At 43.8% G+C, this 15222-nt stretch overlaps 1 protein-coding gene across 1 annotated transcript in view; it reads left to right on the plus strand.

Moving 5' to 3' along the window:
- LOC143286609 (glucose-6-phosphate exchanger SLC37A4-like) overlaps positions 1-12277 on the plus strand; it is a 24798-nt gene extending 12521 nt beyond the window's left edge. Inside the window, exons 5-10 of the mRNA XM_076594246.1 lie at positions 399-497; positions 1069-1236; positions 6902-6987; positions 8184-8291; positions 10962-11100; positions 12068-12277. Of these exons, the coding sequence (XP_076450361.1) occupies positions 399-497; positions 1069-1236; positions 6902-6987; positions 8184-8291; positions 10962-11100; positions 12068-12237 (770 nt within the window). The 3' untranslated portion in view covers positions 12238-12277. The remainder of the gene's footprint in view (positions 1-398; positions 498-1068; positions 1237-6901; positions 6988-8183; positions 8292-10961; positions 11101-12067) is intronic.
- Positions 12278-15222: the final 2945 nt, after the last annotated feature.

A 15222-nucleotide genomic window follows, 5' to 3' on the forward strand; every position in this document is an offset into this window, starting at 1 on the left:
TGTTTCACATTTCTCTTGATGTGTAGCACATGACACTGTTTCACATTCTCTTGATGTGTAGCACATTGTTTCACATTTCTCTTGATGTGTAGCACATTGTTTCACATTTCTCTTGCTGTGTAGCACATTGTTTCACATTTCTCTTGATGTGTAGCACATGACACTGTTTCACATTCTCTTGATGTGTAGCTCATTGTTTCACATTTCTCTTGATGTGTAGCACATTGTTTCACATTTCTCTTGATGTGTAGCACATTGTTTCACATTTCTCTTGATGTGTAGCACATTGTTTCACATTTCTCTAGATGTGTAGCACATTGTTTCACATTTCTCTTGATGTGTGTGCTGGCAGTTGGGAAAGAGGTTTTCAGGCCAGACGTGATGACCTGTGTGTGCAGGTACCTGCGCTATAGCTGGAGCCGGAATGGCGCTGGTCGTGCTGGCTGATGGACCAGAGGGCAGAACACAGCAACAGGCATCTGGGGAAAACTGCAGGGGTGAGGGATGGTGTTTTACTTTGTTTCTCACTAAACAGTGACATATATAGGTGAGGGATGGTGTTTTACTTTGTTTCTCACTAAACAGTGACATATATAGGTGAGGGATGGTGTTTTACTTTGTTTCTCACTAAACAGTGACATATATAGGTGAGGGATGGTGTTTTACTTTATTTCTCACTGAACAGTGATATGTATAGGTGAGGGATGGTATTTTACTTTGTTTCTCACTGAACAGTGATATGTATAGGTGAGGGATGGTGTTTTACTTTATTTCTCACTAAACAGTGACATCTATAGGTGAGGACTGGTGTTTTACTTTGTTTCTCACTAAACAGTGATATGTATAGGTGAGGGATGGTATTTTACTTTATTTCTCACTAAACAGTGACATATATAGGTGAGGACTGGTGTTTTTGCTTATTTCTCACAAAACAATGACACACACACAGATACACAGATACACAGACACACAGACACACACACACACACACACACACACACACACACACACACACACACACACACACACACACCACTCCTGCTCACTGGCTTATTTTATCCAATTCAGCAAAGGAGTCCCCCATGTCGTGGAAGACAGGTGTGAGGGATTTACTTGGACAGCCAGCGTACCTGGCCACCTGTTTGAATTACCTGATGGTGTCCCTCATCCGTGGAGCCTGCAATGACTGGGGACACCTGTACCTGATCCATGACAGACACCACTCACACCTGACAGGTACTTCTGTGGTGACTGGTACACCTGTACCTGATACATCTACAGGCATCACTCACACCTTTCATGTACTTCTCTAGAGACTGGTTCACCTGTACCTGATACATCAACAGACACCACTCACACCTTTCATGTACTTCTGTCATGACTGGTTCACCTGTACCTGATACATCAACAGACACCACTCACACCTGACAGGTACTTCTGTAGTGACTGGTACACCTGTACCCGATACATCTACAGACACCACTCACACCTGACAGGTACTTCTGTCATGACTGGTACACCTGTACCTGATACATCAACAGACACCACTCACACCTGACAGGTACTTCTGTCATGACTGGTACACCTGTACCTGATACATCAACAGACACCACTCACACCTGACAGGTACTTCTGTAGTGACTGGTTCACCTGTACCTGATACATCAACAGACACCACTCACACCTGACAGGTACTTCTGTAGTGACTGGTACACCTGTACCTGATACATCAACAGACACCACTCACACCTGACAGGTACTTCTGTAGTGACTGGTTCACCTGTACCTGATACATCAACAGACATCACTCACACCTGACAGGTACTTCTGTAGTGACTGGTTCACCTGTACCTGATACATCAACAGACACCACTCACACCTGACAGGTACTTCTGTAGTGACTGGTTCACCTGTACCTGATACATCAACAGACACCACTCACACCTGACAGGTACTTCTGTAGTGACTGGTTCACCTGTACCTGATACATCAACAGACACCACTCACACCTGACAGGTACTTCTGTAGTGACTGGTTCACCTGTACCTGATACATCAACAGACACCACTCACACCTGACAGGTACTTCTGTAGTGACTGGTTCACCTGTACCTGATACATCAACAGACACCACTCACACCTGACAGGTACTTCTGTAGTGACTGGTACACCTGTACCTGATACATCAACAGACACCACTCACACCTGACAGGTACTTCTGTAGTGACTGGTTCACCTGTACCTGATACATCAACAGACACCACTCACACCTGACAGGTACTTCTGTAGTGACTGGTTCACCTGTACCTGATACATCAACAGACACCACTCACACCTGACAGGTACTTCTGTAGTGACTGGTACACCTGTACCTGATACATCAACAGACACCACTCACACCTGACAGGTACTTCTGTAGTGACTGGTTCACCTGTACCTGATACATCAACAGACACCACTCACACCTGACAGGTACTTCTGTAGTGACTGGTACACCTGTACCTGATACATCAACAGACACCACTCACACCTGACAGGTACTTCTGTAGTGACTGGTACACCTGTACCTGATACATCAACAGACATCCACTCACACCTGACAGGTACTTCTGTAGTGACTGGTACACCTGTACCTGATACATCAACAGACATCACTCACACCTGACAGGTACTTCTGTAGTGACTGGTTCACCTGTACCTGATACATCAACAGGCATCACTCACACCTTTCATGTACTTCTGTAGTGACTGGTTCACCTGTACCTGATACATCTACAGACATCACTCACACCTTTCATGTACTTCTGTCATGACTGGTTCACCTGTACCTGATACATCAACAGACACCACTCACACCTTTCATGTACTTCTGTGGTGACTGGTTCACCTGTACCTGATACATCAACAGACATCACTCACACCTTTCATGTACTTCTGTAGTGACTGGTTCACCTGTACCTGATACATCAACAGACATCACTCACACCTTTCATGTACTTCTGTAGTGACTGGTTCACCTGTACCTGATACATCAACAGACACCACTCACACCTGACAGGTACTTCTGTAGTGACTGGTACACCTGTACCTGATACATCAACAGACATCACTCACACCTTTCATGTACTTCTGTAGTGACTGGTACACCTGTACCTGATACATCAACAGACATCACTCACACCTGACAGGTACTTCTGTAGTGACTGGTACACCTGTACCTGATACATCAACAGACATCACTCACACCTGACAGGTACTTCTGTAGTGACTGGTTCACCTGTACCTGATACATCAACAGACACCACTCACACCTTTCAGGTACTTCTGTGGTGACTGGTTCACCTGTACCTGATATATATATAGACATCACTCAAACCTTTCAGGTACTTCTGTAGTGAATGGTACACCTGTACCTGATCCACAGCAGACATCACTCACACCTTACAGGTACTTCTGTAGTGACTGGTTCACCTGTACCTGTTACATCTATAGACATCACTCACACCTGACAGGTACTTTTGTATTGAATTGTCAGGTACAGTGTGCATGTCTGAATTGTCAGGTACAGTGTCCATGTCTGAATTGTCAGGTACAGTGTCCATGTCTGAATTGTCAGGTATGTACAGTGTCCATGTCTGAATTGTCAGGTATGTACAGTGTCCATGTCTGAATTGTCAGGTACAGTGTCCATGTCTGAATTGTCAGGTATGTAGAGTGTCCATGTCTGAATTGTCAGGTACAGTGTCCATGGCTGAATTGTCAGGTACAGTGTCCATGTCTGAATTGTCAGGTATGTACAGTGTCCATGTCTGAATTGTCAGGTATGTACAGTGTCCATGTCTGAATTGTCAGGTACAGTGTGCATGTCTGAATTGTCAGGTACAGTGTCCATGTCTGAATTGTCAGGTACAGTGTGCATGTCTGAATTGTCAGGTACAGTGTCCATGTCTGAATTGTCAGGTATGTACAGTGTCCATGTCTGAATTGTCAGGTATGTACAGTGTCCATGTCTGAATTGTCAGGTACAGTGTCCATGTCTGAATTGTCAGGTACAGTGTCCATGTCTGAATTGTCAGGTATGTACAGTGTCCATGTCTGAATTGTCAGGTACAGTGTCCATGTCTGAATTGTCAGGTATGTACAGTGTCCATGTCTGAATTGTCAGGTACAGTGTGCATGTCTGAATTGTCAGGTATGTACAGTGTCCATGTCTGAATTGTCAGGTACAGTGTCCATGTCTGAATTGTCAGGTATGTACAGTGTCCATGTCTGAATTGTCAGGTATGTAGAGTGTCCATGTCTGAATTGTCAGGTATGTACAGTGTCCATGTCTGAATTGTCAGGTACAGTGTCCATGTCTGAATTGTCAGGTATGTACAGTGTCCATGTCTGAATTGTCAGGTATGTACAGTGTCCATGTCTGAATTGTCAGGTATGTACAGTGTCCATGTCTGAATTGTCAGGTACAGTGTGCATGTCTGAATTGTCAGGTACAGTGTCCATGTCTGAATTGTCAGGTATGTACAGTGTCCATGTCTGAATTGTCAGGTATGTACAGTGTCCATGTCTGAATTGTCAGGTACAGTGTCCATGTCTGAATTGTCAGGTACAGTGTCCATGTCTGAATTGTCAGGTATGTACAGTGTCCATGTCTGAATTGTCAGGTATGTACAGTGTCCATGTCTGAATTGTCAGGTACAGTGTCCATGTCTGAATTGTCAGGTATGTACAGTGTCCATGTCTGAATTGTCAGGTATGTACAGTGTCCATGTCTGAATTGTCAGGTATGTACAGTGTCCATGTCTGAATTGTCAGGTACAGTGTGCATGTCTGAATTGTCAGGTACAGTGTCCATGTCTGAATTGTCAGGTATGTACAGTGTCCATGTCTGAATTGTCAGGTATGTACAGTGTCCATGTCTGAATTGTCAGGTATGTACAGTGTCCATGTCTGAATTGTCAGGTACAGTGTCCATGTCTGAATTGTCAGGTACAGTGTCCATGTCTGAATTGTCAGGTATGTACAGTGTCCATGTCTGAATTGTCAGGTACAGTGTCCATGTCTGAATTGTCAGGTATGTACAGTGTCCATGTCTGAATTGTCAGGTACAGTGTCCATGTCTGAATTGTCAGGTATGTACAGTGTCCATGTCTGAATTGTCAGGTACAGTGTCCATGTCTGAATTGTCAGGTACAGTGTCCGTGTCTGAATTGTCAGGTATGTACAGTGTCCATGTCTGAATTGTCAGGTACAGTGTCCATGTCTGAATTGTCAGGTATGTACAGTGTCCATGTCTGAATTGTCAGGTACAGTGTCCATGTCTGAATTGTCAGGTACAGTGTCCGTGTCTGAATTGTCAGGTACAGTGTCCATGTCTGAATTGTCAGGTACAGTGTCCATGTCTGAATTGTCAGGTATGTACAGTGTCCATGTCTGAATTGTCAGGTACAGTGTCCATGTCTGAATTGTCAGGTACAGTGTCCGTGTCTGAATTGTCAGGTACAGTGTCCATGTCTGAATTGTCAGGTACAGTGTCCATGTCTGAATTGTCAGGTATGTACAGTGTCCATGTCTGAATTGTCAGGTATGTACAGTGTCCATGTCTGAATTGTCAGGTACAGTGTCCATGTCTGAATTGTCAGGTATGTACAGTGTCCATGTCTGAATTGTCAGGTACAGTGTCCATGTCTGAATTGTCAGGTATGTACAGTGTCCATGTCTGAATTGTCAGGTACAGTGTCCATGTCTGAATTGTCAGGTATGTACAGTGTCCATGTCTGAATTGTCAGGTACAGTGTGCATGTCTGAATTGTCAGGTATGTACAGTGTCCATGTCTGAATTGTCAGGTACAGTGTCCATGTCTGAATTGTCAGGTACAGTGTGCATGTCTGAATTGTCAGGTACAGTGTCCATGTCTGAATTGTCAGGTACAGTGTCCATGTCTGAATTGTCAGGTATGTACAGTGTCCATGTCTGAATTGTCAGGTACAGTGTGCATGTCTGAATTGTCAGGTATGTACAGTGTCCATGTCTGAATTGTCAGGTACAGTGTCCATGTCTGAATTGTCAGGTATGTAGAGTGTCCATGTCTGAATTGTCAGGTATGTACAGTGTCCATGTCTGAATTGTCAGGTATGTACAGTGTCCATGTCTGAATTGTCAGGTACAGTGTCCATGTCTGAATTGTCAGGTATGTACAGTGTCCATGTCTGAATTGTCAGGTACAGTGTCCATGTCTGAATTGTCAGGTACAGTGTCCATGTCTGAATTGTCAGGTATGTACAGTGTCCATGTCTGAATTGTCAGGTACAGTGTCCATGTCTGAATTGTCAGGTATGTACAGTGTCCATGTCTGAATTGTCAGGTATGTACAGTGTCCATGTCTGAATTGTCAGGTACAGTGTGCATGTCTGAATTGTCAGGTACAGTGTGCATGTCTGAATTGTCAGGTATGTAGAGTGTCCATGTCTGAATTGTCAGGTATGTAGAGTGTCCATGTCTGAATTGTCAGGTATGTACAGTGTCCATGTCTGAATTGTCAGGTACAGTGTCCATGTCTGAATTGTCAGGTATGTAGAGTGTCCATGTCTGAATTGTCAGGTATGTACAGTGTCCATGTCTGAATTGTCAGGTACAGTGTCCATGTCTGAATTGTCAGGTACAGTGTCCATGTCTGAATTGTCAGGTATGTACAGTGTCCATGTCTGAATTGTCAGGTATGTACAGTGTCCATGTCTGAATTGTCAGGTACAGTGTCCATGTCTGAATTGTCAGGTACAGTGTCCATGTCTGAATTGTCAGGTATGTACAGTGTCCATGTCTGAATTGTCAGGTATGTACAGTGTCCATGTCTGAATTGTCAGGTACAGTGTCCATGTCTGAATTGTATTCCTGGTTTCAGGCAGCAGTTTCATCAGCAGTCAGGAACTTGGGGGCATTTTTGGGTCTCTGGCTGCAGGCTACCTGTCTGATTTTCTGTTTGCTAAGGTGAGATTGTATTGTCTGATTTTCTGTTTGCCATGGTGAGATTGTATTGTCTGATTTTCTGTTTGCCAAGGTGAGATTGTATTGTCTGATTTTCTGTTTGCCAAGGTGAGATTGTATTGTCTGATTTTCTGTTTGCCAAGATGAGATTTTCTTCTTTTTTTTGTAACCACTTCACTGCTGCTGATGAGTATGCTCATCATTGAGGAGATGTCACCTCACTGAGGTGAGACAGAGCTTACAGGTCAGGGTGTCAGTGAAGGGCTGTCACCTCACTGAGGAAGACAGAGCTTACAGGTCAGGGTGTCAGTAAAGGGCTGTCACCTCACTGAGGTAAGACAGAGCTTACAGGTCTGGATGTCAGTGAAGGGCTGTCACCTCACTGAGGTAAGACAGAGCTTACAGGTCTGGATGTCAGTGAAGGGCTGTCACCTCACTGAGGAAGACAGAGCTTACAGGTCAGGATGTCAGTGAGGGGCCGGGACCTCACTGAGGTGAGACAGAGCTTACAGGTCAGGATGTCAGTGAAGGGCTGTCACCTCACTGAGATAAGAAAGAGACAGATGTTGATAGTGTTTCTGTTTCAGAGAGTGTCTTGTTACAACCCGAGGCAGATGGTGATAGTGTTTCTGTTTCAGAAAGTGTCTTGTTACAACTCTAGGTAGATGGTGATAGTGTTTCTGTTGCAGAAAGTGTCTTGTTACAACTTTAGACAGATGGTGATAGTGTTTCTGTTTCAGAAAGTGTCTTGTTACAACCCGAGGCAGATGGTGATAGTGTTTCTGTTTCAGAAAGTGTCTTGTTACAACCCTAGGCAGATGGTGATAGTGTTTCTGTTTCAGAAAGTGTCTTGTTACAACCCGAGACAGATGGTGATAGTGTTTCTGTTTCAGAAAGTGTCTTGTTACAACCTGAGGCAGATGGTGATAGTGTTTCTGTTTCAGAAAGTGTCTTGTTACAACCCGAGGCAGATGGTGATAGTGTTTCTGTTTCAGAAAGTGTCTTGTTACAACCCTAGGCAGATGGTGATAGTGTTTCTGTTTCAGAAAGTGTCTTGTTACAACCCGAGGCAGATGGTGATAGTGTTTCTGTTTCAGAAAGTGTCTTGTTACAACCCTAGGCAGATGGTGATAGTGTTTCTGTTTCAGAAAGTGTCTTGTTACAACCCGAGGCAGATGGTGATAGTGTTTCTGTTTCAGAAAGTGTCTTGTTACAACCCGAGGCAGATGGTGATAGTGTGTTGCACTGTGATGCAGTCGGCTTTCATCTTTTTGTTCTTGTTCACTGTCACTGACACTTCATCCAGTGTAAGTACCTTGCCTTTCCATTTGTCTACAAGTTTAATCGAGTTTTGTTTTATCTGTGTTTCATTATGTGAGTGTGCATGTGTGTGTGTGTGTGTGTGTGTGTGTGTGTGTGTGTATGGCTGGTTGTCTTCATGTTCTTATCAGATAAATGGATAGAAAGGATTGGAATCCATGATAAAATTTATGACTGAAGTCCATAAAACTTTCAGATGGAGAAAACAGGTGTCTGTGACGAAATTGTTTTGAAACATCCTCTTTGCTAGGTTCACTTTACTGATATAGGAACAAAGAAATAAAATGATGGATAGACAGAGTTCACATTACAGACATAGGGACAAAGAAATAAGATGTATAGTACAGGGTTTACATTGAGTTCACATTACAGACATAGGGACAAAGAAATAAAAAGATGTATAGTGCAGAGTTCACATTACAGACATAGGGACAAAGAAATAAAAAGATGTATAGTACAGAGTTCACATTACAGACATAGGAACAAAGAAGTAAAAAGATGTATAGTGCAGAGTTCACATTACAGACATAGGAAAAAATTACGATGAAAAGATGATAATATAGCACTATGGCAGTGTTATAGACATCCACACAGACAGGTAGACAGCCAGAAGTCCATATATATAAGCAACCAGAATCCACACAGGTAGACAGCCAAAATTCCAGACAGGTAGACTGCCAGAATTCCATACATATAGACAGCCAGAATCCACACATCTTTTGACATCACTCTTACTGATTTCATGGTATGTGTAAACGATGTATGTAAGCAACGTTTCAGTGCCCCATGAGGCACACGGAATAAACTGTTTTGCCTTTGTCTTACAAAGGACTGGTGTCCGACAGCTATGGACCTTCACTTGATCTCTCTTAAAAATGGATAAATGCATCAGAGAAAAAAGGGCTGCTTTCATTTCTTTTTCCCAGAATGACTGGCCTTTTGTTTTCTGTATTTCATGTGAATGATGATGATGGTGCTGAATAATTGATGATGGTGATGCTGAATGAATGATGATGGTGATGTTGAATGAATGAATGATGATGATGGTGATGTTGAATGAATGAATGATGATGATAGTGATGCTGAATGAATGATGATGGTGATGTTGAATGAATGAATGATGGTGATGCTGGATGAATGATGATGATGATGGTGATGCTGAATGAATGATGATGGTGATGATGAATGAGTGATGATGGTGATGCTGAATGAATGATGATGATGATGCTGTATGATGATGGTGATGCTGAATGAATGGTGATGCTGAATGATGATGGTGATGATGAATGAGTGATGATGGTGATGCTGAATGAATGATGATGGTGATGCTGAATGATGATGGTGATGCTGAATGAATGGTGATGGTGCTGCTGAATGAATGGTGATAAATGGGATTTTTTGTTTAATGTCCCGTCACACATATCGGTGATTGAAGACATTTTGTTAAAGTATTTATGAATACATCTGAGTATTATTGGTTAGAAGGGGTGGGAGATGTTGATGAATGGAGGGTTGGGGGAAACTGGGCAAATGAGGGTAAAAATGTGGGTGAAATTTGGAAGACAAACAAAACACACAAAAAACAAACAAAAAAAACAAACCCTCTAAATACAGTAACAGGAAATTACTTAAAGGACTTCGTAAGAGAGAAGTCATTAAACTGACAAGCGAAACAACTGATAATGAATGCAAAAAGTCAAAAACATCAACGTTCTCAGTCACTTGTGAAGACACACTTTCGTGTACAAAAGGCTTCATCAAGCTACAGTGAACAATTATATGCTCAATTGTCAGGTTACTAAAGCATATACACTTGACATTAGAACAATACTTGGTCCGTAATGAATTTGATAATACTCGTAGTCTGAGAGCTAAGCTCAGAATTGGTCTGCGAATCGGACCAAAGTCTGAGAGAGTCAACTGACAAGGTTTTAGACTTGAATTCAAGCACCTATAAAAGTCTCTTTCTAGTATATTGCTTATTTCCTTGTATGACAATGGGCAGTATACTTTTATACTATCTATATGATATTTTGCTCCCCTTTTTGCTGCCCTGTCTGCTTGGTCGTTATAATGGTGATGGTGATGCTGAATGATGATGGTGATGCTGAATGAATGATGATGGTGATGCTGAATGAATGATGATGGTGATGGTGATGTTGAATGAATGGTGATGGTGATGTTGAATGAATGATGATGGTGATGGTGAATAAATGATGATGGATGAATGATGATGGTGATGCTGAATGAATGATGATGGTGATAGTGATGTTGAATGAATGGTGATGTTGAATGAATGATGATGGTGATGTTGAATGAATGATGATGGTGATGGTGAATAAATGATGATGGATGAATGATGATGGTGATGCTGAATGAATGATGATGATGATGGTGATGTTGAATGAATGGTGATGGTGATGCTGAATGAATGATGATGGTGATGCTGAATGAATGGTGATGGTGATGCTGAATGAATGATGATGGTGATGGTGATGCTGAATGAATGATGATGGTGATGCTGAATGAATGATGATGGCGATGCTGAATGAATGATGATGGTGATGGTGATGCTGAATGAATGATGATGGTGATGATGAATGAATGATGATGGTGATGCTGAATGAATGATGATGGTGATGGTGATGTTGTTTCAGCTGCTAATTTGTGCTGTGGGCTTTGGTCTGGGCTTTGGTGTGTACGGAGGGATTGCCATGTTTGGTGTGGTTGCCATGGAGTCTGCTACAGAGAAATTCGCTGGCACCGCCCATTCCATCGCCGCACTGGGAGCCTGTGGTTTGTATCCAGTCTGTGCCTTGTATGTGTCTGTGGTTTGTATCCAGTCTGTGCCTTGTATGTGTCTGTGGTTTGTATCCAGTCTGTGCCTTGTATGTGTCTGTGATTTGTATCCAGACTCTGTGGTATCCAGACTTTGTTCCTTGTATATGTCTGGTTTGTACCCAGTCTTTGTGGTATCCAGACTTTGTTCCTTGTATATGTCTGTGGTTTGTGTGTAGACTTTGTTCCTTGTATGTGTCTGTGGTTTGTATGTTGTGTGTCTTTGTGTGCAGTGTCTCAATGTGTGCTGTGTGTCCATCTGTGCACTGTGTCTCTGTTATTCTTTGTGTCTGTGTGTTCTCTGTGTCTCTATGTGTCTCTATGTGTGCTGTGTCTTTGTCAGTGTGTGTTGTGTCCATGTGTGCTATGACAGTGTCTGTATGTGGTGTGTCTATGTGTGTGCTATGTCTGTGTGTGCTGTGTGTGTTATGTCTGTGTGCTGTCTGTGTGTGCTGTGTCTTTGTGTGCTGTGTCTATGTTTGCTGTGTATCTGTGTGTGTTGTCTATATGTGTGCTGATTCTCTATATGTGCTGTGTCTCTATTTATGCTGTGTCTGTTTGTGCTGTGTGTATTTCAATGTGTGCTGTGTCTATCACTCTATGTATGCTGTGTGTGTCTCCATGTGTGCTGTGTCTATGTGTGCTGTGTGTCTCTGTGTATGCTGTGTCTGTGTGTGCTGTGTGTCTCTGTGTGTGCTGTGTCTATGTGTGCTGTGTCTATGTGTACTGTGTGTGCTGTGTGTCTGTGTGCTGTGTCTATGTGTGCTGTGTGTCTGTATGTGCTGTGTGTCTGTGTGCTGTGTCTGCTGTGTGTCTGTATGTGTGCTGTCTCTGTGTGTGCTGTGTCTATGTGTGCTGTGTGTCTGTGTGTGTGCTGTGTCTGTGTGTGTGCTGTCTCTATGTGTCTATGGGTGCTGTGTTTCAGTGGGGCTGGTGCTGTCAGGGTTCCCTCTCAGTATGGTGGCTGGGGCGTACTCCTGGCACCTGACCTTCTGTCTGCTGCAGCTGCTGGCCGTGGGCACTGTGGCTGTGTCCTCCTTCTGCCTGCTGCGCTCTGCCCCCCACCCTGCCCCCTCTGTCACCCCTTCCCACTGATGGTGGTGCTGCCTGTCCCCACTTCCCTGTCCCTCCCTGTCCCCCTGTCCCTCTCTATCCCTCTCTATCCCTCTGTCCGTCATTATCCCTCTGTCCCTCTCTGTCCGTCATTATCCCTCTGTCCCTCTCTATCCCCCTGTCCCTCTCTATCCCTCTGTCCGTCATTATCCCTCTGTCCCTCTCTGTCCCTCTCTATCCCTCTGTCCGTCATTATCCCTCTGTCCCTCTCTATCCCCCTGTCCCTCTCTATCCCTCTGTCCGTCATTATCCCTCTGTCCCTCTCTATCCCCCTGTCCCCCTCTATCCCTCTGTCCCTCTCCCTCTGTCCCCCTGTCCCTCTCTATCCCTCTCTATCCCCCTGTCCCTCTTTATCCCTCTCTATCCCCTGGTCCCTCTCTATCCCTCTCTATGCCCTATCCCTCTCTATCCCCCTGTCCCTCTATCCCCCTGTCCCTGTCTATCCCTCTCTATGCCCTATCCCTCTCTATCCCCCTGTCCCTCTATCCCCCTGTCCCTCTATCCCCTGTCCCAGTCTATCCCTCTCTATCCCCTGTCCCTGTCTATCCCTCTCTATGCCCTATCCCTCTCTATCCCCCTGTTCCTCTATCCCCCTGTCCCTCTCTATCCCCTGTCCCTCTCTATCCCCTGTCCCTGTCTATCCCTCTCTATCCCCTGTCCCTCTCTATCCCTCTCTATCCCCTGTCCCTCTCTATCCCCTGTCCCTCTCTATCCCCTGTCCCTGTCTATCCCTCTCTATCCCCTGTCCCTGTCTATCCCTCTCTATCCCCTGACCCTCTCTATCCCCTGTCCCTCTCTATCCCTCTCTATCCCCTGTCCCTGTCTATCCCTCTCTATCCCCTGTCCCTCTCTATCCCCTGTCCCTGTCTATCCCTCTCTATCCCCTGTCCCTGTCTATCCCTCTCTATTCCCTGTCCCTCTCTATCCCCTGTCCCTCTCTATCCCTCTCTATCCCCTGTCCCTCTCTATCCCCTGTCCCTGTCTATCCCTCTCTATCCCCTGTCCCTGTCTATCCCCTGTCCCTCTCTATCCCTCTCTATCCCCTGTCCCTCTCTATCCCCTGTCCCTGTCTATCCCCCTGTCCCTCTCTATCCCTGTCTATCCCCTGTCCCTCTCTATCCCTCTCTATCCCCTGTCCCTCTCTATCCCCTGTCCCTGTCTATCCCCCTGTCCCTCTTTATCCCTCTCTATCCCCTGTCCCTCTCTATCCCTCTCTATCCCCTGTCCCTCTCTATCCCCTGTCCCTGTCTATCCCCCTGTCCCTCTTTATCCCTCTCTATCCCCTGTCCCTGTCTATCCCTCTCTATCCCCTGTCCCTGTCTATCCCTCTCTATCCCCTGTCCCTCTCTATCCCCCTGTCCCTCTCTATCCCCTGTCCCTCTCTATCCCCCTGTCCCTCTCTATCCCTCTCTATCCCCTGTCCCTCTCTATCCCCTGTCCCTCTCTATCCCCCTGAAAGAAGAGAATGAAACCTGTTATGCTAAAAAAAAAAAGAAAAAAAGTGTGCTATGCAAAGTTGCCATACTTTTACGTTGAAGGAAATAACAATGGTGTGGGTGTGTAAGTGTGTGTCTGTAAGTGTGTGCTTGTGCATGCATGAGAATACACATGTATTTGTGTATGTTGTGTGTGCAAAATATGTGCTCAGGTTTTTTTGTGTACACATGTGTGTTAAGTGTACATGTGTGTGTGTAAATTATTACTGTATCTTGCCGCAGCCCGATCCGCATCTTTCAGCATTATGAAGTTTATGAATTCAGAGATATTACACCATACATTCTTACATCATGTATTATGATTTTTCTTTCTGTTGAAACACTGTAAACTCTACAAATAACTGACTTCAGGTGATCAATCATGGTACAGTTGCACTGTTGTTACTGAACTACACTATAATATATTGCACTGTTGTTACTGAACTACATGATAATGCATTGCACTGTTGTTACTGAACTACATGATAATGCATTGTACTGTTGTTACTGAACTACATTATAATAAATTGCACTGTTGTTACTGAACTACACTATAATATATTGCACTGTTGTTACTGAACTACATAATGTATTGCACTGTTCATTTGATATCAGACTTTTAAGAAAAACTAAACTTTTTGAATACAGAAACAAAGTTTTGACAAACGAATATAGTGCTAGTGAGCTTCAGTTTAAGAAACCTCAGAGGCCATGCAAAAGATACTTCACAGGCCATGCAAAAGATATTTCTGAGACCATGCATTCAGAGACCATGCAAAAGAAACTAAGGCCATGTAAAAGAAACTTCTGAGGCCATGCAAAGGAAGCATAAGAGGCCATGTAAAAGAAACTACCCCCTGCTCCCCACCCCCCGCCAAAGGAAAAAAAAAAAAAAAAAGACTGCAACAATCTGCACAACATTATGAAAGGATGTTCACATGTCATGAGACAAAACTTGTCACCATATAGAAGCCTGACACTCCCTCATTTCACATGAAGAAATGCACAGAATGATGAGAGTGAAAGCTTTTAACTTGACTCACGTAATCAGTGCTTTAAGTAAAAAGTTTTCTGTTTGCATATATAGATCTTCAATCACATTATCAGTGCTACAGGTAAAATGTTTTCTATTTGCATAATTATATAGATCTTCAGTCACATTATCAGTGCTGGGGGTAAAAAGTTCTTTATTTGCATATACAGATCTTCAGTCATATTATCAGTGCTACAAGTAAAAAGTTCTTTACTTGCATATATACATATATATGTGTTGTGTTGTGTTGTGCTCTGTGTGTGTGTGTGTGTGTGTGTGTGTGTTTTGTGTGTGGTGGTGGTGGTGGTGGTGCACAGGGGTCATGTGTGTATGTGTGGACTTTGTGAATCATGTTGTGCACAGGGGTAATGTGAAAGTGCTTTGATTTGTCTCTGTTGGGAACTGACTTCAGGAAAATCTGTGCTGGAAGTTTTCTCTTTTCTATCACACTCTTTATTT

The sequence above is a fragment of the Babylonia areolata genome, chromosome 10 (genome assembly GCF_041734735.1).
Source record: "Babylonia areolata isolate BAREFJ2019XMU chromosome 10, ASM4173473v1, whole genome shotgun sequence".
NCBI lineage: Eukaryota > Metazoa > Mollusca > Gastropoda > Neogastropoda > Buccinidae > Babylonia > Babylonia areolata.